The sequence below is a fragment of the Engystomops pustulosus genome, chromosome 3, assembly GCF_040894005.1.
Source record: "Engystomops pustulosus chromosome 3, aEngPut4.maternal, whole genome shotgun sequence".
NCBI lineage: Eukaryota > Metazoa > Chordata > Amphibia > Anura > Leptodactylidae > Engystomops > Engystomops pustulosus.
In genome coordinates this window covers 146,717,700-146,743,889 of record NC_092413.1, presented here as the reverse complement: position 1 = coordinate 146,743,889, position 26,190 = coordinate 146,717,700, and the positions used below count along the sequence as shown (strand labels likewise).

The following is a 26,190-nucleotide window of genomic DNA, read 5'->3' as shown; positions in this document are numbered from 1 at the left end:
AAACCCTAATGTGGGGAAAATCATTTTTGCATCGCCGTCTTCCAAGTGGTATAACATTGTTACGTTTTTGGCTACAGAGCTGGTTGATGGCTTGTTTTTTGCGGGACATGTTGTTCTTTGCAACAATATCATTCTGGAGTACATATGTTTTGTTGATCACTTTTTATTGCATTTTTAGTGGGATATAATAGGTAAAAATCATAATTTTTGGCTGGTTTTTAACGGGTTTTTTTACGGCGTTCATCATATGGGTTCAATAGTTATTTAGTTTTATTCTATGGATTGTTACGGACGCGGTGATACTATATATGTGGGGTTTGTGTTATGATTTAGACTTTTTTGAGCGTTATATGTCTCTTTATATGTTTTGGGGCTTATGGGCATTTTTAGTGATTTATAAAGTAATTTTTTATTGAAAAACATTTTTTTTTACATTTTTTTACTTGATCCACCATGGGATATTGTTCATGATAATACTCTGCAATACTCATGTATTGCAGGGTATTAGCAGTGCCAGCCTATGCAGACGTCACAGACGCCATCTTAAAGGCACTGCCTTCAGGCTTCTCTGGGGTCCCGATCGCCCCCCCCCCCCCCCGAAAACGGTGCGGGGGGGCGATCGTGCGTTAAGACCCCCGGAAGGCATGTTAAATGCCGCGGTCGCGTTGACCGCGGCATTTAACGAGTTAAACGCCCGCGATCGGAGCCCACTCCGACCGCGGGTGTTAGCCGGGGATGTCAGCGGTAAATTACCGCTGAAATCCCGCGGCTAACAATGCCGGTTCGGCTGCTGTGCAGCGCTGAACCGGCATCGTCTCTGCGCAGTAGCTGTACTGCGCTGAGCGCTATTCGCGGGACTCAGCGCAGTACAGCTACGGCGCAGAGCGGTAAGGAGTTAATACCAAAGAATTTGTGATTGCAATCATCCAGCAACCTGTAAAAAAATAAATAAACAATAATTCTTACCTACCGGCGTTCCCTGCAACTGCATGTGTACAGCAACCAACAAAATGTTTATCTTAAACATAAATATATCACCGATCGCTACTGAGGGCCAGGACGGCGCCCCAGGGTAGAAGGCGGGGGTGGCGCCCTAGAAGATCGCCTACTCTCCCCTACTCCTCCTCCCAGCCCTGGTTGTATTAACTCATGCCAACTGATAATTGCCATTCTGTTTTCCTAACAATCATTTAAACCAACATTAGCTATTGATAGGATTTATACTTGTTATTTTTAAACTTAATCAGTTTTAGGGATATGTGACTACTGTGATAATATTTGGAAACAGTTTATACTGTACTACGAGACTTCTATAAATACTATACTATAAATACTTCTTTCTGAATCAAAACATAATGGGGCAGATTTACTTACCCGGTCCATTCGCGATCCAGCGGCACGTTCTCTGCGCTGGATTCAGGTCTTCCGGCGATCCACTAAGGTAGTTCCTCCGACGTCCACCAGGTGTCGCTGCTGCGCTGAAGTCTGCCGAGGCCCGCCGGAGTTCACGATCCTATACTTGGTGAAGGTAAGCGCGAGTCCAGTGACACTTTTTTTTTTTTAATGCGGTGGTTTCTCCGAATCCGTCGGGTTTTCGTTCGGCCACGCCCCCCCCCCTTTTCCGTCGCGTGCAAGCCGACGCCGATGCGCCACAATCCGATCACATGCGCCAAAAACCTTCGGGTAATATTCGGGTAACACGTCGGGAAAACGCGAATTGGGCCCTTCGCCCTTTTCTCTCAGATATTTTGAACTACATATACATTTAACAGTATAAATAATAATAATTTTTTTTTTTGCAGAATTACCTTCCTAAAATAAACACAAAAAGTGAGAAACCAGACAGCCTGTACAATGCGTAGAAGAAGGGACAATTTATAATAAAGTTTATTATGATCACAAAAATTACAGACATCAGAGATGTTCCAAGACCAGCAATTTTATGTATTTTCCATAATAATTACAATGGCAATTATAGTACCTGTTGCAAAGTTTAAGCATGGGGTGACTTTGTCTTTAATAAATTACAATCTGTATAGGGTTCCAGACAGGCTGCATAAGCCATAACATGGGCAATGTAACTCTGCTCATGGATGCCATGAAAAAGATGGGCAAAGGGACCTTTAGCCATGATAGCTACATCTTCTCCTCCATGTGTCTCTGAAACTAGCGGCACCGCAGCCTGCTGTCTGTAATTGTTGGCTTCTGTGGAAAGAATGCAAGAACCAGTTATAGTTAAATGACTTTCCCAAAATACAGTGGCCCACATTTACTAAGGGCCATGCGCCGGTTTTCTCTCTGACTTTGCCTGTTCTTTTCAGTGCAAACTGCTTGCATAGGCATTTAAGAAGTGTCACATTTCTGACGCACACAACACAATTGTGGCGCATGCTGCACTATACCCGATGCAACACAAATTTCTGGACTTAAGGGGGAGTTCCAGTACTCAGTTGGACCTTGCACCGCATTTATCATGCAAAGTCATGAACCAGAAAAAAAACCGTGCACTCTGTCAGAGCAGTGCAGGGAGCGCCAGGTTCACGAAGAATGTGAGACATGAATCTGGCGCACACTACATCATACACAGGCAAAGTATACATAGTACAGCTTGCACGGTTCTTAGCAAATGTGCCCCAATGTTGTCACAATCATCTCCCAATGAGACCTCTACCAATCACAAGAGCAGGGTCCCATTATTTCTGCTGGAAGACGCAACACATTCTGCAAGCTCTATTATTCTAACTATATCCAAAATTTGAGTTTAATGGCCATCAATATTTTTCACAAAGAACCTAAAAAAGGTTAGAATTAGAGATGAGCGAACATGCTCGTCCGAGCTTGATGCTCGGTCGAGCATTAGGGTACTCGAAACTGCTCGTTGCTCGGACGAATACTTCGCCCGCTCGAGAAAATGGCAGCTCCCGCCGTTTTGCTTTTTGGCGGCCAGAAACAGAGCCAATCACAAGCCAGGAGACTCTGCACTCCACCCAGCATGACGTGGTACCCTTACACGTCGATAGCAGTGGTTGGCTGGCCAGATCAGGTGACCCTGGGATAGACTAGCCGCTGCCCGCGCTGCTCGGATCATTCTGTGTCTGGATGCCGCTAGGGAGAGAGCTGCTGCTGGTCAGGGAAAGCGTTAGGGTGTTCTATTAGCTTACTGTTAGGCAGGAGTGATTCTCAAAGAACCAAACAGCCCTTCTTAGGGCTACAATAACGTTATACTTTTTTTTATTTTAATTTGCATCTAGTACCATTTTGTGAGGAATTAGCAGGGGGACTTGCTACCGTTGTGTTTAGCTCTTAGTGGCACACATATCCATAGCAAAGACCGAAGTGGGAAAATTTAGTAGGGGTTGCATTTCAATTAGGCACTAACTCAGTGTCATCTCATCTGGCATAGTAGTGTGCTTTGATACTTGGCTAGAAAATAGCCATAGGAGAATACAAAGAGCTTACTTACGCCTACAGTAGCGTTCTATATATTTGATTTCTGGTTGATCTGCTGGTGGCTGTACTTTCTGCAGTGCATGTACTAGCCAATTCTGAGCAATTTGTAGTGAGACTTGCGACCGCTGTGTTCTGCGCTTAGTGACGCACATATCCATAGCAAAGACCGAAGTGGGAAAATTTAGTAGGGGTTGGATTTCAATTAGGCACTAACTCAGTGTCATCTCATCTGGCATAGTAGTGTGCTTTGATACTTGGCTAGAAAATAGCCATAGGAGAATACAAAGAGCTTACTTACGCCTACAGTAGCGTTCTATATATTTGATTTCTGGTTGATCTGCTGGTGGCTGTACTTTCTGCAGTGCATGTACTAGCCAATTCTGAGCAATTTGTAGTGAGACTTGCGACCGCTGTGTTCTGCGCTTAGTGACGCACATATCCATAGCAAAGACCGAAGTGGGAAAATTTAGTAGGGGTTGGATTTCAATTAGGCACTAACTCAGTGTCATCTCATCTGGCATAGTAGTGTGCTTTGATACTTGGCTAGAAAATAGCCATAGCAATAGGATAGCATTGTTTGGTTTTAAAAACTCAAAAAAAAACAAAAAACACAAAAAAAAACAAAAAACACAAAAAAAAACAAAAAAAAGTTAAAAAAAAAATAAAGTTATAACTCTCATTTTAAAAATGTTTAACCCGAGGGCTAGGGGTAGAGGACGAGGGCGGGGACGTGGGCGTCCAACTACTGCAGGGGTCAGAGGCCGTGGTCCTGGGCGGGGTGAGACACCACCTGCTGATGAGGGAGCAGGGGAACGCCGCAGAGCTACACTCCCTAGGTTCATGTCTGAAGTTACTGGGACTCGTGGTAGAGCACTGTTGAGGCCAGAACAGTGCGAACAGGTGATGTCGTGGATTGCTCACAATGCTTCGAGCAATTTGTCCACCACCAGTCAGTCTTCCACGCAGTCCACCCATGTCACCGAAATCGCCACTCCTCCAGCTCCTGCACCTCAGCCTCCTCCCCCCCAGTCTGCCCCCTCCCAGGAAAATTTGGCATTTGAACCGGCATACTCTGAGGAACTGTTTTCTGGACCCTTCCCACAGTCACAAACCACTTGTCCGGTTGCTGCTGAGCAATTTTCCGATGCCCAGGTTTTCCACCAGTCACAGTCTGTGGGTGATGATGACCTTCTTGACGTAGTGGAAGTGTGTAAAGAGGTGTCCGACGATGAGGAGACACGGTTGTCAGACAGTGGGGAAGTTGTTGTCAGGGCAGGAAGTCCGAGGGGGGAGCAGACTGAGGGATCGGAGGATGATGAGGTGACAGACCCAAGCTGGGTTGAGAGGCCGGGTGAACACAGTGCTTCTGAGACGGAGGAGAGTCCTCGACCAGAACAGGTTGGAAGAGGCAGTGGTGGGGCCAGACGGAGAGGCAGGGCCAGAGCTGGTGCATCAGCGCCAAATGTGTCAACTAGTGAAGCTCCCGTGGCGAGGGCTCTTGCGGCGAGGGCTAGATCTTCAGAAGTCTGGAGGTTCTTTAAGGAAACACCGGATGACCGACGGACTGTGGTGTGCAACATTTGCCAAACCAGGCTCAGCAGGGGTTCCACCACTACTAGCTTAACTACCACCAGTATGCGCAGGCATATGAATGCTAAACACCCCACTCAGTGGCAACAAGCCCGTTCACCTCCGGCCGTGCACACCACTGCTCCTTCCCCTGTGTCAGCTGCTAGTCAGCCCCCTGCCCAGGACCCTGCCACAAAAACCCCATCGTCGCCTCCACGATCCTCCACAGCATCCACCAGCGTTCAGCTCTCCATACCCCAGACGCTGGAGCGGAAACGCAAATATAGTGCAACCCACCCGCACGCCCAAGCCCTTAATGTGCACATTTCCAGATTGCTAAGCCTGGAGATGCTGCCCTATAGGCTAGTAGAGACCGAGGCCTTTCGCAGCCTCATGGCGGCGGCCGCCCCTCGGTATTCGGTCCCCAGCCGCCACTACTTTTCCCGATGTGCCGTCCCAGCCCTGCACCAGCACGTGTCAGACAACATAATCCGTGCCCTGACCAACGCCGTTTCTGACAAGGTCCACCTGACCGCGGACACGTGGACGAGTGCTGCCGGGCAGGGCCACTATATATCTCTGACGGCACATTGGGTTAACTTGGTGGAGGCTGGGACCGAGTCTGACCCTGGGGCTGCTCATATACTGCCGACGCCGAGGATTGCGGGGCCTACCTCGGTCCAGGTGTTTCAGGCCTACTATGCCTCCTCCTCCTCCCACCCCTCCTCCACCTCCTCCTCCGAACTACCATCCGTGGGCACGGCGCCATCAGTCGGTAGCTCTAGGCACAGCAGCAGTGCCGTCGCTAAGCAACAGCAGGCGGTGCTCAAACTGCTGAGCCTAGGCGACAAAAGGCACACCGCCCAAGAGCTATTACAGGGCATCACGGCGCAGACTGATCTGTGGCTGGCACCGCTGAACCTCAAGCCGGGAATGGTTGTGTGTGACAACGGCCGTAACCTGGTGGCGGCTCTGCAACTCGGCAGACTGACACATGTGCCATGCCTGGCCCATGTGTTAAATCTGATAGTTCAGCGTTTCCTCAAGACATACCCCAATCTGTCTGATTTGCTCACGAAGGTGCGCCGCATCTGTGCGCATTTCAGGAAGTCCAGCCCAGATGCTGCCACTCTCAGGGCAGCGCAGCGCCGCCTCCAACTGCCCGCTCACCGACTGTTGTGCGACGTGCCCACGAGGTGGAATTCAACACTGACCATGTTATCCAGAGTTTACCAGCAGCGCAGAGCGATTGTAGACTGCCAGATGTCAACTTCCACCAGAACTGGTAGTCAGGTCAGTCAGCTTCCTCAAGTCTACAATGAGGAGTGGACGTGGATGTCTGATATCTGTCAGGTGCTGAGTAACTTTGAGGAGTCAACACAGATGGTCAGTGGCGATGCCGCCATCATCAGCCTCACCATCCCGCTGCTTGGCCTGTTGAAAAACTCTCTGGTCAGCATGAAGTTGGAAGCTTTGCGCTCGTCACAAGAGACAGGGGAAGAATATTCCCTTGTTGATAGCCAAAGCACCCTCAGGTCTGTTTCTCAGCGCATATCGGAGGAGGTGGAGGTGGAGGAGGATGAGGAGGAAGAGGAGGAGAATGTTGGCGAGACACAAGAGGGGACCATTGTTGAGTCCTTCACTGTTCAGCGTGTATGGGCAGAAGAAGAGGAGTTGGAGGAGGAGGAAATGGACAGTCAGGCCAGTGAGGGGAGTGAATTCTTACGCGTTGGTACTCTGGCGCATATGGCAGATTTCATGCTAGGCTGCCTATCCCGTGACCCTCGCGTTCAAAGAATTTATTCCAGCACCGATTACTGGGTGTTCACTCTCCTGGACCCACGGTACAAGCAAAATCTTCCCACTCTCATCCCTGCAGAGGAAAGGAGTGTGAGAATGCATGAATACCAGCAGGCCCTGGTGCACAAGCTGAAACAGTATTTCCCTTCTGACAGCGCTAGCGGCAGAGTGCGTAGTTCTGCGGGACAAGTAGCGAGGGAGAGTAGGCGAGCAGGCAGCTTGTCCAGCACTGGCAAGGGTACGCTTTACAAGGCTTTTGCCAGCTTTATGTCACCCCAGCAAGACACTGTCACCTGTCCCCAGTCTCGGCAGAGTAGGGCTGATCTTTACAGAAAGATGGTGAGGGAGTACGTAGCTGACCATACCATCGTCCTAAATGATCACACAGCTCCCTACAACTACTGGGTTTCAAAGCTGGACATGTGGCACGAACTGGCGCTGTACGCCTTGGAGGTTCTTGCCTGCCCTGCCGCTAGCGTCTTGTCCGAGCGGGTTTTCAGTGCAGCTGGTGGCATCATCACCGATAAGCGTACACGCCTGTCGACTGACAGCGCTGACAGGCTGACGCTTATTAAAATGAATAAAGGCTGGATTTCTCAGAATTTCCAATCTCCACCAGGTGAAGGAAGCTCAACCTGAATAATTGATCCACTCCTCCTCCTCCTCATTTTCCTCCTTCTCCTCCTCTTTGTACAGTAAAGCAGAGGAAAATGGCTATTTTTTGACAGGGCCCACTGGCTCTTGCTATAGTACTTCATGCATTTAATTTTTCTGGAGGGCCACCTACCCGGTCCTCTGTTTGAAACAATTTTTGTGAGTGCCACATACAGGCACTCAATCTATTCCATTTTACTGCAGGGCCACCTACCTGCTCCTCTGGTTTGAAACATTTTTGGGACTGCCACATACAGGCACTCAATCTATTCCATTTTACTGGAGGGCCACCTACCTGCTCCTCTGGTTTGAAAAATTTTTGGGACTGCCACATACAGGCACTCAATCTATTCCATTTTACTGCAGGGCCACCTACCTGCTCCTCTGGTTTGAAACATTTTTGGGACTGCCACATACAGGCACTCAATCTATTCCATTTTACTGGAGGGCCACCTACCTGCTCCTCTGGTTTGAAAAATTTTTGGGACTGCCACATACAGGCACTCAATCTATTCCATTTTACTGCAGGGCCACCTACCTGCTCCTCTGGTTTGAAACATTTTTGGGACTGCCACATACAGGCACTCAATCTATTCCATTTTACTGGAGGGCCACCTACCTGCTCCTCTGGTTTGAAAAATTTTTGGGACTGCCACATACAGGCACTCAATCTATTCCATTTTTCTGGAGGGCCACCTACCCGGTCCTCTGTTTTAAAAAATTTTTGGGACTGCCACATACAGGCACTCAATCTATTCCATTTTACTGGAGGGCCACCTACCTGCTCCTCTGGTTTGAAAAATTTTTGGGACTGCCACATACAGGCACTCAATCTATTCCATTTTACTGGAGGGCCACCTACCTGCTCCTCTGGTTTGAAAAATGTTTGGGACTGCCACATACAGGCACTATCCAAATTAAATTGTCTCCATAGCAGCCTCCACACGTTGTCTCCATTGCTACCTCCAAAAGTCGTCCATATAGCTGCCTCCATACATCGTCCCTTTATCAAACGAGGTGTGTCAGGCAGAAATTTGGGTTGTTTTCATGGATTCCACATCAAAGTTGTTAACTTTGTCGCCACCCTGCTGTGTTATCCACAAAATATACTGGCAAACTTTTACCATTTAGGGATATTATTTCAGCGCTTCTTGCGCATCTGTTTACATTCCCCTCACCCGGCATATCCTAAACTTATAAGAACGCTACTACACTTGATCTTATACAAAAGGTTCTTAGAAGTGCTGTTTGGGGAGTAGCCTAGAGACAGGGGCTTGGATTGGCGAAAGCTCGCCTGGCAGCGGAGCGCCAGCTCCATGCGCATCATGCGCTTCTTGCGCATCTGTTTACATTCCCCTCACCCGCCATATCCCAAACTTATAAGAACGCTACTACACTTAACTTGGTGCAGGCTGGGACCGAGTCTGACCCTGGGGCTGGTCATATACTGCCGACGCAGAGAATTGCGGGGCCTACCTCGGTCCAGGTCTCAAAGGCCTACTATACCTCCTCCCACCCCTCCTCCACCTCCTCCTCCTCCGAATTACCATCCGTGGGCATGGCGCCATCAGTCTGTAGCTCTAGGCACAGCAGCAGTGCCGTCGCTAAGCGACAGCAGGCGGTGCTGAAACTGCTGAGCCTAGGCGATAAAAGGCACACCGCCCAAGAGCTATTACAGGGCATTCCACATCAAAGTTGTTAACTTTGTCGCCACCCTGCTGTGTAATCCACAAAATATACTTGCAAACTTTTACCATTTAGGGATATTATTTCAGCGCTTCTTGCGCATCTGTTTACATTCCCCTCACCCGCCATATCCTAAACTTATAAGAACGCTACTACACTTGATCTTATACAAAAGGTTCTTAGAAGTGCTGTTTGGGGAGTAGCCTAGAGACAGGGGCTTGGATTGGCGAAAGCTCGCCTGGCTGCAGAGCGCCAGCTCCATCCCAAGATCCAACTAACATAGTTGCAGCACCTTTAATCTACTACTAGTTCACTGCCTCCATAATAATAATAATAATAATCTTTATTTATATAGCGTCATCATATTCTGTAGCGCTTTACAAATCATAGGAAACAAATACAAATGTAATGTAACAGAGCACAACATTTGTATGGAACAACAGGAGTGAGGTCCCTGCTCGCCAGAGCTTACGGTTTATGAAGATGATGGGGTAACACGAGGTAAAAGAATATTTAATGGTCAAGCCATTCTTCTTAGGGAATAGAAAAAAATATAATAAATGGAATTGCTGTCGCTTGAACCACTCAGCCGTCATCTTATATACCAGGTCCAGGGTGAATGGGACTGCAGAGAAGTCTGGTGCCTGTTGGTTGCTGGATAACAGATGGGAGGACGACACAGGACGGGTTAGTAGAAGAGTTAAAACTTCATGCAGTTAATGAGTGTTATAGGCTTGCCTAAAGAAATGGGTTTTAAGAGCACGTTTGAAACTTTGGAGGTTAGGTATTAGTCTGATAGTCCGGGGCAGAGCATTCCATAGAATTGGTGCAGCTCTAGAGAAGTCTTGGAGACGCGAGTGGGAGGTCCGCACTAGGGTAGAGGTTAATCTAAGATCACTGGCGGATCTAAGAGCACGGGTTGGGCGATAGACTGAGATAAGAGAGGAGAGGTAGGGGGGTGCAGCATTATAGAGAAGTCTCTCTAGAGAAGTCTTGGAGACGCGAGTGGGAGGTCCGCACTAGGGTAGAGGTTAATCTAAGATCACTGGCGGATCTAAGAGCACGGGTTGGGCGATAGACTGAGATAAGAGAGGAGAGGTAGGGGGGTGCAGCATTATACAGAGCTTTATGGATGAGGGTTATTATTATTTTAAACTGTATTCGAAAGGAGACTGGCAGCCAGTGCAGCGACTGGCATGAACTGTAAGCATACATGGTCCCCTTATCAAACGAGCTGTGTCAGGCAGAATTTTGGGTTGTTTTCATGGCTTCCATGTTAACTTTGTCGCCACCCTGCTGTGTAATCCACAAAATATACTGGCAAACTTTTATCATGTACCGATATTATTTGAGCGCTTCTTGCTCACCTCCTTTGGTTCCTCTCTGACACCCATTGGTTTGAAGCCTGAGTCCAATTAGGGTATGTCGCCATGCCACTCTCTAGCCTGCTGCCGCTGCCTCTGCATGCCGTCCCCTATAGTGTCAGGGTCAATTATTGGATGTTTTAGATGCTATCTAGCTTCATTCTGTCACTCTGTCATGGCCATGCTGTTGCCCATAATTTTGGCATAATGGTGCGATTAGGCAGCCTCAGAGGCATCCATGCATGCTGCCCCTGCTGTTTCCTGTCCATTTCCGTGGTGTTTCCATCCTTTTCTGAGGTTCCCAGGTGTTTGGCCAAGCTTCCCTGTGCAGAGCCTTGGTCCCCTTGAAAAATGCTCGAGTCTCCCATTGACTTCAATGGGGTTCGTTATTCGAGACGAGCACTCGAGCATCGGGAAAAGTTCGTCTCGAATAACGAGTACCCGAGCATTTTAGTGTTCGCTCATCTCTAGTTAGAATGCTTGTTTTATATATAGAAATATTTTTTAGAAATACTCCATGGATGAGACAGGGTGCAGTGAACCTCATGGCCACACCCTTGGTGCAATGAAATTAATGCAATGAAAGTCGTTACTTCTCTGTATTGCTCAGGGATTATGTTAAGAGGGAATGCTTATAATGCAGAGTTATATGTGACCCGGGAGCAGATTCCTTTTACATGTGATATGCTGGATGATACCTGTATCAATGTTTGTGATGTCTTCCCGTACTCCATTAGAAAGCTTAAATCCGAGTCCATTCCCATACAAAAGGCTTGTGAAAGGTTTAACATCGCTGGCTTTATTTGGTGCCAATCCTACAAAATATACAAATTAAGAAATAAACTCAGCGGCAATCTTATCTATGTTATAATAGTCAAACAAAACAAAAGGGTATACACTAGTGAAATGACTTTATTCATATATAAAAACAAACAACATAAAAAAAAAAATAAAGGCTCAAATAAGAAGAGTTTAACCATGGACCCTTTGTTGCTGATTAAGGAGTTTCTGCAAAATGCATGTGGAATGGCCCACTGGACCTGGACCCCTCTCTTCCCCAGACATTCTCTGGTCATCCCTTCATCATGTTACTAGGGTGCACAATGCAGTGGAACCTCAGGTTTCTGTTATTTTTGGTACTGAATGACTTGCCCTTACAGACTAGTAGTTTTCTGCAGGCTAATCCTCAGAGGAGAGATTGGGTCATCAGCAGAGCACAACCTCATCATGAACTGTCCATATGTGGTGTTTCTACATCTCCCAGGGCTTCCCCTGACACAAGGTCTCTGAATTATTTTGTGTTATCCAATTAAATATTTGTTTACCCAGTCAGGATTTGAACTCACAATCTCTACTCTCTACTAAGCTACAGTATCTGAGAGCATTTACTATTACATTGATTGGATCCTCTCCAGTTCCCTTACCATATCTGTGATCCTTCATATAATTTGCCTAGTATTTTTTAATCCAGTTTGTTTTTATACATAATATGAATAAAATGACACCTTGCATCACATTCATTTGACTATTGTACACCCTATTTTCTTTTTTTGTCTGGTCATTGTATGATGTTAGGGTGCTGGCTGACATTGCCACGTGGTATTATTGTATTTTTTGGACTATAAGACGCTTCTTACTATAGGACGCACCCCAGATTTAGGCTTCCAAAAAAAGGAAAAATATATTTTACACCAATTAAAATATCCCTGTTGGTCGCACTAAAGCACAGCACACACAGACATACATTTACACACTCATCTCTGCATCATCCATAGTTACACACTCAGCTCTGCATCACCCATAGTTACACACTCAGCTCTGCATCATCCATCCACATACACACTCAGCTCTTCATCATCCATCCACATACACACTCAGCTTAGCTATACATACTCAGCTCACCTATACACACTCAGCTCACCTATGCACACTCAGCTTACCTATGCACACTCAGCTTACCTATGCACACTCAGCTCACCTATGCACACTCAGCTCACCTATGCACACTCAGCTCACCTGTACACACTCAGCTCACCTATACACACACACCTATGCACACTCAGCTCACCTATGCACACTCAGCTCACCTATGCACACTCAACTCAGCTATACACACTCAACTCAGCTATACACACTCAACTCAGCTATACACACTGTCCCAGTGCAGCATGGCAGTATGAGACCTGTGGTGATGTAAGAAGCATGTGATCAGTCACATGATTCTGACATCACTGCAGGTCCTATAGGGGAGAATAGTACGGAGGCTCCTCTCTGGGAGATCGGGTGCAGCTCTATATCAGGGCATCACCCGATCTCCATTACAGTGGTCAGGGGGGTCTGGCAGTGCTGGATCCTCCTGACCTCCCGTCTATAAGACGCAGGCACTTTTTAGCAAGATTTTTTCTTGCTAAAAAGTGCGGCTTATAGTCCAGAAAATACGGTAACCACTTAATTCACACTTTGGTTTGAATATCTATGTTATATATTAAATAGGGATTCACTGACATGTTATGCCTACACAGTACATATTTGTGTAAAACCTTGTCTGATTGTCAGTTGTGTTCATTTAATATTGTATAAAAGCTTCTATATACATGTTATCCATTGGAGCTCCCGTTCCATGTTGATAATGTGGCCAATCTTGAAAATGCTTTCTGTAATACTAAATGCTAAATGCAAGGATAACTCTGCCCAGGACCCCCTTTATGGACAATTTGAGATGGAGAAACAACCAGTGAGTATGTTCAGTAGATTTTACATTTTCTGTTCTCCAGAAGTTAATGTAAAAGAAATAAATCACAAAAACAGTAATCCAACGTACACATCCATCAATAGATTTTAGGAATAGGTGCTCAATCTTAAAAATAGTTATTGCATTGAATTTTAATATCTGAATATTCAAACAGATCATTAAACAAATATGTATTACGTAAATGTGTGAAGTAAATAATATTAATTAAAATTTCTATAAAATGTCACCAATTGCCTTACCCAAAATACTATTTCCGCGGTCTGTGTAGCCGCCAAAGGTGAAAACATGAGAGTGATCAGCAGTCACAACAGTCAGTGTGTCAGAATCGGATGTTAGTTTTCCAGCTTTATGGATAGCCTTGTCAAACTCAACAGCCTCAGTCAGGGAATTCTTAGCGTTCCCATCGTGGTGTCCGTGGTCAATTCTACCTCGTGAATACAAAGTAACATTTGAATTAGGATCAGTTACAATCAGCACCTAGCATCTTTTTCATTTTTCTTGTTGTTCCAAGAACCTACTCAAATGGTTTTGCCTTTCAGCCATTGATTGGTTGTATGGCAATTTACAGGCATTTCAGGCTCTGTCAATGAGAACAGCGGGGGCGCTATAAGAAGCAGTCAGGGCTCAATAAGGATGTGAGTAATGGTTTTTTGAATAGTTTATTGCCCGTTCTTCCTCCTTGCTCTAAAATGTTAACTCTGAAGAAAACCACATTTATTTATTGAAAGTCAATGTTAGTTTTAGTTACTCGTATTTAATTTCTTAGTATTCTAAATTCATTCAACCCGTTCGACAGGATTTGTCCACACGCAATCCAACACTGATTGGACAGTTCCGGACTGTGTAGGGACATGCAGATTTGAATAAGTTGTCAATTTAAAAATACATTTTCACAAGTCATATAAGACGAACAGCATAAAGTTGTTAACACCTTCATGCATCTTGATTGAAATGTAAAAGTTAAGGAAGAAGTTTGTGGACCCTAATCTACACTTATGTCCTAGTGGTTTCAAAGATTCAGTGCCTGCTTGCATGTCATGGAGAGGATAATGATGTATGAAAATGAAATGAAATCCGTTGACCATGCAAAACCATAGACAGTGTGAAGAGGGCAGCCCTAGTGCTATTTAATCAGTCCTTTTTGTGCTGGCAGAAGGGATATGAAAAGTTATATTTCAGGACAGTAGCTTCAAAACGGCATATCCTCACACTGCTGTGTTCTTAGCACTCTACATTTGGTTGCTCCACAGGTCCTCCATTGCTGTGTGCTACAGATCTTTAACAGACTGCACAAAGAGGACGGGCTGTGGGGCAAATCAATTTGGAGAGTTTACACCTCATCCTTGTGAGGAAACTCCCCCAGTGGACCTTGCACAGCTACAATCCTGGAATATAAATGCATTTTTCACAGACTACTAACAACACTTACAAAGATCGCTCGCCAGGGCTGCTACCTAACACTGACTTCAGCTTTGTATAATAAAAACAGCTGATTGCCCTAAATTGTCTTATTTCTAGTCATATAAAGCAACTTCAAGCCCTTTAAGTGTGACGTTTCCAAGTGGGTAAGGATCACTCTGTCCACTTTACATTTACAGATTTCTGCTAAGTTGCAAACTGTTGATGAAGTGTCACAGTGTAACAAGCTATATTGTCTGTTATTGTGGTGTGAGCCATACATACTAGGGTTTTACTCGATAATAACTATTATTTATTTCCCTCTTACTGTGCATTTTATACTTATCCTCTACAAATAGAAAGAATCCATTAGGATTTTTGCTCAGAATTTTGATGGCCTTTTCTGTCATTTCAGCAAGAGATGGATCAGATGAAGGGTCACGACTCAGTTCATATTTCATGTCTTTGGGCTCAAAAAGACCTAAAAATAGTTGCAAGTTGTCATTTTCTAGAAAGCTTATCTACATTATCATGGGGAAAATTATTATTAAAAGGAATAGCAATTACCCATAAGATAATCTGTTGTGTTTTCATTCACTGCATCAAAGTCTTTTTTATTCCACACATACTTGGATCCCTGTCAGGAAAAATACAGCACAATAATGATGCTTAGCATGATGAATGTAAGCACTAATACACTGGATTTCATGTCAAAAGTAAAGTGTGGTTCTACAGTGGGAAGACATACAATATAGACAGATAAATACTATAGATAGATAGATAGACAGACAGACAGACAGACAGACAGACAGACAGACAGACAGACAGATAGATAATTATAACCACCAGTGGGATGTGGACCCATTGTTCCATCTGAACAATTTAACTTGAAAATAAACTAATGGGTTCTAACCACATTGCTCAGTTTTAACCCCTTTATGGGAATGTGTGCTTTCTTGTAACAGAATCATCAAGCCTGCTAAATCTTGGAGTAATCCCACTACTGGCACGGTGACTGTATAAGCAGCTAACTGAGGCAGATTGTCATCGCAAAGCATCAGAGCATAGGCAAAGAATAGCCAGAGACAAGCCAGGGTCGGGACAGGCAACAGTCAGCCAGAGTATATTGCGAAAGCCAGGAGGTAGACAGATACAGAAGAAGGTCAAGTAAAGTCAGGTCAAGATGAAGTTGTCACCAAAATTGAAAATAGAATTTCACTGTAGAACTGGACTCATATAATACAGTTGTGGTGTAGATTACAAGAATTAGACTACATAGACCATGCAAACCTTTGAACAGAACTAGCAAGCTCAGTGGGGTAAGGAGGTTTTAAAACCAATGGTGCATAGGGATAGGACATATAACACATAAGCACAATGGCCCTTAAATTCTTAAGTCTCTGCAGACGTGCAAACCTTACAAACCAGGAAGCAACCAACTGGAGAATTTACAGAAGACACAAGACAGATGCAAGTGGGGAGCAGGGACACAAGGAGAAACTTCAGGTAACAGGTTCTCTTCAGCAGAAATGTAATTACCGGTCTCTTATTTAACCACAAATCAATTAGATTTAGACCATCTTTTCTAACAGCCTGGCTGGATGTGCTGGTTGGGTATTCTGGGTCAGGTGTTCCCTTTGGACTCATATAGGCTCGGCCTCCTCCCAAAATAACCTTTAAATGACAATAGATGATGGTAAGTTTACATTGTTAAAAAAAGAAAATCTAATAACATCAATTTGATATTTTGTAGTTGTATTTACATCAATGTCTGTGTTGTGCACCAGCTGGTATGCAATGTCCTTGCAACCATTGTTAATCATAGTAGTAGTCATCTCGTTGTCAGAGTACCAGTCCCGGTTGGCACTATGGGCATAGGTAGCTGCTGGAGAAGCATGTTGGACGCGGGTCGTTGTCACAATACCAACAGATTTACCTATCACATAATGTAAAATGGATTGGTTACTAATAATAAAAGGAACAGTGTCAGAAAGCATGCAGAAACAGTAGGAGAAGATGAAGTGGAGGACAGAAGGCAAAGGGAAATGGAGGAATGTAGAGAGAATGAGAAAGATATTAAGTAAGGGTGTGGCAAGCTAGGGAAGCGGAACAGAAAGGTTCTTTGAAAGGAGCTGGACCCCTCAGGCTATTAACACATGATCTTGAGGGCAATTAGCTGTCCTCTACCTGCTGCCAGACAATTGTTACACATTGGACAGACCCAGAAGTAGAGGTCTCTAGGTACTACAAACTCAACCTTCACTTTTGATATTACACTATGGCCAGTAGTATATTATAAAATAGATGATTTGGGTGGTAGCCCGGGGCCCAAACAACTCATCAAATTTTATACTGAGAAGGACTTTCACCCATGAAATCTTCGTACACCTGTTCCTACTCTCAATACACATGTACAGAAGAGCCATTTCAGAAACTTTCAGGGTCCTCTAAAGGTCCTGAAACTGCAGATTGAAAACAGGAAGAGGAGATGCATCCTCCAAGTATATATAATAGTCCTAACACCCCAGTGAAAAAAGGTGGCTATGAATTGCGTCTAGCTAGTAATACAGGAAATTAATGCAATCAGTTACCTTCTAATTTAGCTCTATGAAGTATGGATTCAACTTCATTGCCATTGGCACTTGTACAAACTCCATATCGTGCAGCTGCGCTCACACCCAGAGTCCCAGAATTGGCTTTCACCCCACATAAGTAGGCTGTGCCTGTACCCGCACTGTCAGGGACCTGTGCATCCACATTGTACACCTAAAAGAAATGGGCGTTATTTAGTCTAATTATACTATAGTCATCCATGAATGTGTGTGCATATTATTGGCGGAAGGGCCATCATCACCTTGGACAGTGCAACATGTGGAAACTTTTCCATTTCTAATATATTTTCCTCCCCAGGTTGTCCCGCCAGCTGTCCTTGGTATATACGAGCTGCTGAAATGGTAGTTACGCCCATACCTGGAAAAAGACACAAGATACACAAACCTTAAACATCATCACATCATAGAGCAAGAAAGTTGCCTAAGTTGCTCATCGGTGGGAGTGTCTGTGATGGAACCCCCACGGATCACGAGAATGGGGGTCCGATGTAGCCCCGTCACACTTTAAGATGACTGGAACTGGCGATCGTGCATGCACAGGCTGCCCCGTTCATCTCTATAGAGCTGCTGGAGATTATGATAGGGCCTAACTTGCTACGACAGGACCACCACTTTAAATGGAAATAAATGTATTTGTACCACAGCACCAACATATTCCCGCTGTACACAATGCTTTAAGGTCTGTGCATCCACCAGAGAGATAACTTACCATCTCCTAAAAACATAATTAGATTCTTGGCCTTGTTGACATTTGGTTTCAGATGGAGTGCAGCTTGTAAAGTTTCCCTGGCCTGATCATTCCAGAACTTTGGGGTCTTCTCAGCTTCTATAAGTTATAATGAAATAAGTACATTTTAAATTGAGTATTATCTCACAATTCCCCTATGATGAGAGGGAGACTCCTCCTCCCCTTGGCATGGCCTTCACTGGTCCATCTAGACATAGTTAAAGGAAGGTGGCCAAGGTCATCTTCACCATTATAGTTTATGGTGTTTGTGGCACCTGAGTTGCCAAAGACAATCCAAACTGCTCGATAATGGTGGTAGCAACTTCTCATCTTATGGTAGCAGTTTATCCAGCAGTATGTGCATGTGTTGAATAAAACACTTTCACTAAAAGTGCCACACTGTCACCAAACTGGTGAAATGTTATTATATAGACCGTATAGGCCATTATTGTATATACTCAATGGAGTGTCAATGGCGCTCATACTTTATATTCCTATACTGTGTTCTTGCCCACTTAGGCAATAATTGCAACTCATACACTGTCAGAAGCCCAACAGGACCCCACCAAGCCAGTAATATATCTATAAGTTTCATGTAGAGGTGTGGATGAACTTTTTAGTTTCTCCTTTAGGGGTGAAAATAAGCTATATAGACTATACGAGATGAATGAAGACAATTAAGAGTGTTCCAGCGCAGGACTTAAATGTTAAAATCCAAAAGCTTTAATTCTTATTGTTAAAATACATGTGCACATGGAAAAGGAAAAAAATAGATTGTTATGTTATGATTAAGAACTAAAAGTTTAAAACGCATCAACAGACGTGCTCTATTTTTAACTACGGAATTAAAGCTTTTGGATTCATATATATGGTGTGGCTGATTTTAAAATCCACACAATTCCAATTTTCTTCTGCAGGTCCTTAGATGTTTAATCCATTCCTAACAGAAAAGAAAATATTTGTTGCACCGTCCAATGCTAAATTTGCAATTAAAATCTGAAGTAAATTAAATTTTTAGAAGGATTTAGGCAGGGATTTAGATGAGGAGACATACACTAAGTGAGAACTCCACAGCTGACAGGATTGCATGCGATCATATCATATTGTCACGGGTGCTTCCGCAACTCATATCTTGGGCCGCAGGCTCACCCGTCCCCCGCCGTGTTCGCTAGCGCAACGCCCAGGCTTCTTACCTTGGGGAATTTAAAGGACCAGTGGATTGTTAATTGGCGCAGGCCATTTCCCAGAATTCTATATAAATCTGCCTCTCCCTGATCATTCCTGCCGGATCGTTGTCCTCTATGCCTGAGAGAAAGCTTTGCGATTAGCCTGACTTCCCGTTGTGACCTCGATTCCGCTCCAGACTCTTATCCTGTGCTGCCTGTCTCAACCTCCTGCCTGCCCCCCGACCACGAGCTTGCCTCACGATTCTGTACTCCGCCTTGGCCACCACCAAGGACAAAGTCGCACCTGTGGAACGACCTGGTGGTACCACTCTGCAGCAAGTCCAACCCGCTTTGAGGCCAGCTCTGGTGAAAACCGGATGCCACTTAGATTCTGGTTGCAGGTGTCGGCTTATGTCATTGTCCGTGGTGGTCCAGAGGATCCACTACCACCAATCCTGACACATATATCAATACTTACTAGTACACAGAACTGTGCAGTGAAAACAATCCCAAAGGCCGAATTTTACATGCAGATTTTTTCACAGTTTTTACACAGATTTGCCATGGATTTCCGCATAAACACAATCTTGAAATGTGGCAAAACAAATTTCTTTCAGTATTCTCTAGTCTTGGATTGTCATTTTCCTGGTTGACCACACAACTGCAGGCTTCATGTAGTGACAAGATGTTTCAGCATATTGAATTATTGAGATTCAATAAGTATGATAGAGTAGGTAAAGCCCAATGAGCTATGACAATGGTTGGCCAAATGCAACAGCTAGTTGACTCCATCACCCATTAATGTAGGACATCTCAAAATTGATGATTGAGCTGAACATGGTATGATTTGTCATAAATGAGACTTGATATTTATGATATTGCATAACTGGCTCACCGTTCTTATACAAATATTAAATAAATGTCACACAACATATAAAACACTACATTGGCCATGATGTATTGATAAGGCAGTCAAAGTACCCAATGGCTAACCGGACTTACAAAGTAATGTCTCAATTTGCTTCTCAGTTAGTCCTTAGGATGCGTCATCAATATTAGATCATTAGGGTTCCTACACCTGGCTTAGACCGACTTGGCACCATTGTGACCCCTTTGCTTTCCAAGCTGATGATATCAGGAATATCATTGGCATAGACTGTTCTTCCATAGCAAGCATAAGCATAAAATTCGCGTTTCCCCGACATGTTACCCGAATATTTCCGATTTGCGCCGATTTTTGCATGCGATCGGATTGTGGTGCATCGGTGATGGCATGCACGCGACGGAAATCGGGGGCGTGGCCGAAAAAAAACCTGACAGATTCTGAAAAACCGACGCATTTAAAAAAAAAAAAAAAGTGCCGCGGAGCTTGCACTTACCTTCACTAGCAATAGGCCGGTGAATTTGAGTGCATTCCTGGGAACTTCAGCGCAGCAGCACCACCTGGTGGACGTCGGAGGAACTGCCTTAATGAATCCCGGCCGGACCCGAATCCACCACAGAGAACGCGCCACTGGATCGTGAATGGACCTTGTAAGTAAATCTGCCCCAATGTGCTTTGTAACTACAGCTCCTGTTTGAATACTGCAATCCTTTATACAATTTACAGGATGGGTCCCTACCGATTCTAGAATGATGCTTTATCCTAAGGATAGCAAATCAAATGAAGGCAATGTCAACAGTATTGCCATTTTTTAAATTCCATTTTATCTTGTAGAGTAAGCAGCATGACAATGCGAAATGTGATGGATTTCCTTGAAACGCATGTTATCTGTTATCTTTATCCTGAGGAGCTTAATGTGCTGAAGATTTCGCTTAATGAGTATATTGTACATAAATCCTAGATAAAGCATGCAATAATATAATGATAGCTTCTTACTTGTATCAGGCATCACAACAAAGCATCACATTTTAGACAATTCCATCTTATATTTAATGCTAGATTATAAAATGGGTTCTTCTTTGCTTAGTCCCATTTTAAACCATCTATACGCTTCTTATATAGGATTAAAAGCACAGTATGTAGACCACTTATCTTTGGAACAAATAAAAAATTATGTTCAAGTTTAGTAAATCTACTACAATATGTGATTTTAAAGATTCTTATGTATTGGAAAGTATTTGAGGTTAAAGGGGTTGTCCCATTACAGAAAATTAATGTTATTGTTTTTAAAGTTACAGGCGGTCCCCTACTTAAGAACACTCGACTTACATACGACCCCTAGTTACAAACGGACCTCTGGATATTGGTAATTTATTGTTCTTTAGTCCTAGGCTGCAATGATCAGTTGTAACAGTTATCAAAGGTGTCTGTAATGAAGCTTTAGTGTTAATATTGATTCTTATGACAACCCAACATTTTTAAAATCCAATTGTCACAGAGACCAAAAAAGTTCTGGCTGGAATTACAATGATAAAATATACAGTTCCGAGTTACATACAAACTCAACTTAAGAACAAACCTACAGACACTATCTTGTATGTAACCCGGGGACTGCCTGTATAAAATTTTCCAAAATACTTTCTACATCAATTCTACATCATTTTCTAGATCTCTGCTTGCTGCTATTTTACAGAAAGCTTCAATGTTTCAGGTGGAGAGAAATCTGACCATGGTGACACAGGTGCACAGCTCGTTATATCCCACAGCTCTGATTACTCGCTGTAATACTAACGAGCTGTGATATAACGAGCCGTGCACCTGTATGACCATGGTCAGATTTCTGTCCACTGGAAGTAAACATAGAAGCCTTCTATAGAATGAGAGCAAGCAGAGATCTAGAAAACTGTGAGGAATTTATAGAGAATGTATAGAGCATTGGGAAATTGTATAACTTTTTATTAAAAAAAAAACAAAAAAAACATTCATTTGCTGAAATGGGAATACCCCTTTAAAGTATTTTTTGAAAATGCTAACTTATAAACTTTAACAAAAATTTCTTAAATGTAACATTTGTTAAATACATTTACATGGTTCTGAATATTTACCGTAATAATCATTAATAACGGATTTATAAATTTCTAATTTCCATATTTCATCTTGTACATGATGATAGGCTCATATGCTTACTAGCAATGTCTGTTTATTGGCAAAACTGGGCCACATAATATAACATATCTAAAATCAGTAGTATCATTTTCTCGCAGAAGTTTCGGTAGATTATGCTTTCAGTATGCAAATAACATTAAGCACATAGACTAAAGATTTGCTCACCAAGCGATATAGCTGCCCCTGTGCAGAATGGGGCAATGTATAAGGCAATGATGAGAAGAGGCAATGAAGTATGGAGCAGGTTCATCTTCATCCGTGTTCCACCTTGACTTGTGACTTCTGTGAGCCCAATCCTTCCTACGTCACAATATATCTATATGTATATATAAAGATCCAGGACAACCATCCACCTTTGAACCTAAAGTATGAGAAACAATCATTTATCTAATATGTTCAAGGCAGGTCTTAGATTTCCAATACAGAAGGTGACATGCACATAGTACCTTAGCCTCTTTGTAAATCTTTTCTGTTAAAGATAAATTTATCATATCATTGATTGTGACTGTGTTTCATGGTTCATATACACAACATTGCCATGAAAGAAAGTATAAAAATAGAGAAAAGTAGTAACATTTATTTTTCCAAAGAAATAATACAATTTAGGGCTCATACATGGCATGAACTGAACATTTTGAGCAACACAATAGTAAAGTCCACATCAGATGCTTTATGTAAGGAGATTAATGTTTCTAAGGCCCCATACACATGACCATGGGGGGACGTATGTACGGCCCCAAGCTATTGGCCATACATATGTCACCCAAAGACGGCAATGGCTGCACGTAGTGATACAGTGCCGCACGGACCAGTCTTTACACGGGGAAAAGATAGGACATGTCCGATCTTTCCCTGTGTTACGGCCCCCTGTATCATCCCTCCTCTCCATAGCACTGTGTGCATGCACCCTAAGACTGTGGAGGAGGGGGCACACAGTATGAAATCACAGCATCATTTCAGTAGTGGACTTTTTCTAGTCACTGTTATAACGGCAAAGATATGTGATTTTGACAGAGATGGGGGGAAGGGGGTTCAACTAATACATTGCAAACTTTAAATTCCTCTGCCCTGAATAAGAAGAAATAATTAATATGCTGCCGATTCTAAACCTGCAGCAGAAATCCGCTCCTTCTACTGGTTAGTTTTTCAGCTTGTGGAAGGGATTTGTATCATTGTCTTGGGCTTTGATTATTAACCTGTTCTGCTCCTATAAAGGAGTAGTATAACAGAAGCCCCCAGTAGACATGTGATATTAGCCTTAAAGATAAGATTCACCCCTAAGATAACCCCTTATCACCAACACTTGTTTTCATCTTGGAGACAGGACTCAATCTTTCGAATCTGACATGTGTCACGATAATTGGCTATAACTTCGGAAAGCTTTAACAAATCCGGGTGATTTTGAGATGTTTTCTCGTGACACATTGTACTTCATTATAGTTGTAAAAATTAAGTGATAAGTTTTGCGTTTCATTCTGAAATAAAATGGAAATTTGGCAAAATATCAGAAAAAATCTTCATTTTCAAAGTTTTAAAAGTTCTGCTTTCCAGGCAGATAATTAAAATACTCAAAGAGCTTGATAATTAACATTTACGGAATGTCTGCTTTATGTTGGAATGATATTTTATGCGTCCTCTCATTTTTCTAGGATGTTATGTGGCGCAGAACTTTAGGTGCGATTTTTTACATTTTTATGAAAATCGGCAAAACATTGAGGGACAACTCAGCACTATAGAAGCTACACACCTCTACGTATTTAAAACAACTTCTATTACGTCTATTAACCCTTTCAGTGTTTCACAGGAGTTAAAACAAAAAGAACTGTGTTTTAGAAACTTTAGAATTTTTTAAAAAAATACATTCATTTAGGCCAAAAATGAAACTTTCATAATGATTAAAATTATGAAATGGTCTGCCAAGTTTGATGCCCAATTTCTCTTGAGTGTACTGATACATGCACATGGCCGGGCACAGAATGAAGGCAGCGCCATTCACAGCAGATTTGTATTGTCACAATGCACAGGCTATTCATTTTATTTTTTTGGTAATGCGGACATATGAGTGCTTATTATTTGCGGAGTGAGATACAATGTATAGATAATTCATTTGGGGGGTCTACAGCTTATTATTGAAATTTTATTAACTATTTAAACGGGGATACAAACAAAAGTATCAATTTTTATTTCTGATTTTTAGCACTTTTTTTTCCCGCTCGCCATAACATAAAAATAATATTTTATCTTTATTCTCTGTTTCATTACCATTACGGTGATACCTCATTTATATAGTTTTTCTTATCTTTGCTCAATTTTACTGAGCAAAACCAATATTGGAGAAAATCACATTTATTTTACTATTGACAACTTTTTAAGGGCATCACTTCTGTATTTTTATATTGACAGGTCTGGTTGAGGGCTTATTTTTTGCAAAAAGAGTTGTTCTTTTGATTCGTATGATATAAGGGCATGTAACTTTTTTGATCACTTTTTAGAACATTTTTGTAAGGGTATTTGATGAAATACCCTTTCATTGATTGATATGGACGCGGTGATACCAAATAAGTACTTTGTGTTTTATAGAATTTATTTGGATTTTACATGTAAATGGGCTGATTAGAGGAGTTTTTTTATTTATTTAATTATTATTATAAACTGATTTTTACTTTTTGTTTTACATTTTTTATTTTTTCAGACTTGGGCTTCAACAAGCGTTCATCTGATCGCTTGTTCAAGCCCTTACACTACAATACACTTGTAATGCAATGTATAATGTAAGATACAGTCAGCACAAATAGCAGAGAAATCTTACATAGGTTATTCTGTCATCAAGTACATTCATGAAAATCAGAAAAATATTTGACAGTTAAAAGGTATAAATTTTATTATAATCCTCTAAAATGTACCTAGCATACTAAAAGTTCACACATAATAACCATAAACGCACCAAGCCTCAGCACCCTAGTGCGAATAAACCCTTGCATAAATGGCAGTTAAGGTATATATATAGACGTGTCAGTTACCAGGAAATAACATACCTCAAATACTGGCATAAGGTAAGTTATAATGATTACATACCCTGAAGAGGCATATTCAACGTGGGACCCCTCTGGGATCCAACTTACCAAACCTCGTGTAGCCAGTCTGAGAGGGCCTAGGACGGGAGGGGGTCCATCCTTTCTTTTTTTGTCGTGGACCGATGGGGACGGTGTGAGTCTAAACTCACCCTATACCCCTAAAGACTCCCACCCTTACAAGGGCAGTCCCAAATCTCTGTCCCTTGTCCTAAATAGATTAACACACCTCCCTGACGCGTTTCCACAATCAAGTTTCATCAGAGGGAGAATTCAGACAAATGGCCCTAAAAATAATGGACACACTTAATTTAGTCTTCAGGTATAGTGCCTCCAAAATAGCACCCCAAAGATATCGTAATGCTTACCACAATGGTCCGTGGTTAGACGAAAATGAAGTGTTAGGTGGGGAGGGAGTGCCCTCTCCCACCAGCAGTCCCTCATGTTCACACAGGGTGGCTTGGCGTGTGACACCTCTCCAAAGAGTGAGCCGAGTTTAAAAAGTAACCATCCGCCCCCCCCCCCCTTGACGTCTCCGTTCTCGGTGGACTTACAGATAGGTCACCAGTAGCTTCATCACATACTTCCTCATACTTCCGCGCTGGTTCCCGAACCGGAAGTGTCACACATCACTTCCAGGGTAGCGGCCAGAGAATACATTGACAGGGTTGCCTGGCAACCCCTGAAGCTGCGCCTGCGTATCTGTATTGCGGGTGCGCTGCGCGACTCTTAGAGTGTATGGTAGGACTCACCATATAACACGGGCATAGACAGCAACGGGCACAGAGCTGCCTAAATAGAATGTTGACAGTGGTTTTGAAATTGTGATCCAGTAAAGTGGCGCACTCAAAATAGGATTAAAAATTGGAATTTAATAAGTCTAAAAGCACAA

The 26,190-nt window shown here is 43.2% G+C and overlaps 1 protein-coding gene across 1 annotated transcript; it reads right to left on the bottom strand.

Moving 5' to 3' along the window:
* Nucleotides 1-1,870: 1,870 nt before the first annotated feature.
* Nucleotides 1,871-25,764, bottom strand: LOC140120571 (alkaline phosphatase-like). Its single transcript, XM_072139559.1, has 12 exons — nucleotides 25,667-25,764; nucleotides 22,393-22,588; nucleotides 17,995-18,111; nucleotides 17,528-17,643; nucleotides 17,265-17,439; nucleotides 16,437-16,609; nucleotides 16,213-16,347; nucleotides 15,241-15,310; nucleotides 15,020-15,154; nucleotides 13,515-13,706; nucleotides 11,222-11,338; nucleotides 1,871-2,205 (listed from the first exon to the last, which is right to left on the bottom strand). Exons 2-12 carry the CDS (start codon nucleotides 22,481-22,483, stop codon nucleotides 1,994-1,996), a joined length of 1,533 nt encoding a protein of 510 aa, XP_071995660.1. The 5' UTR covers nucleotides 22,484-22,588; nucleotides 25,667-25,764; the 3' UTR covers nucleotides 1,871-1,993.
* Between the last annotated feature and the right edge of the window lie 426 nt (nucleotides 25,765-26,190).

Excerpts from the sequence above, each read along its gene's own strand:
- LOC140120571 (XM_072139559.1), bottom strand. The coding sequence starts at position 22,483 with ATGAAGATGAACCTGCTCCATACTTCATTGCCTCTTCTCATCATTGCC. Across the intron at positions 16,610-17,264 it reads TCATAGAGCTAAATTAGAAG|GTAAATCTGTTGGTATTGTG; the intron begins GTAACTGATTGC and ends ATTATGTGATAG. Across the intron at positions 15,311-16,212 it reads TGTGGTTAAATAAGAGACCG|GGATCCAAGTATGTGTGGAA; the intron begins GTAATTACATTT and ends TTTTCCTGACAG.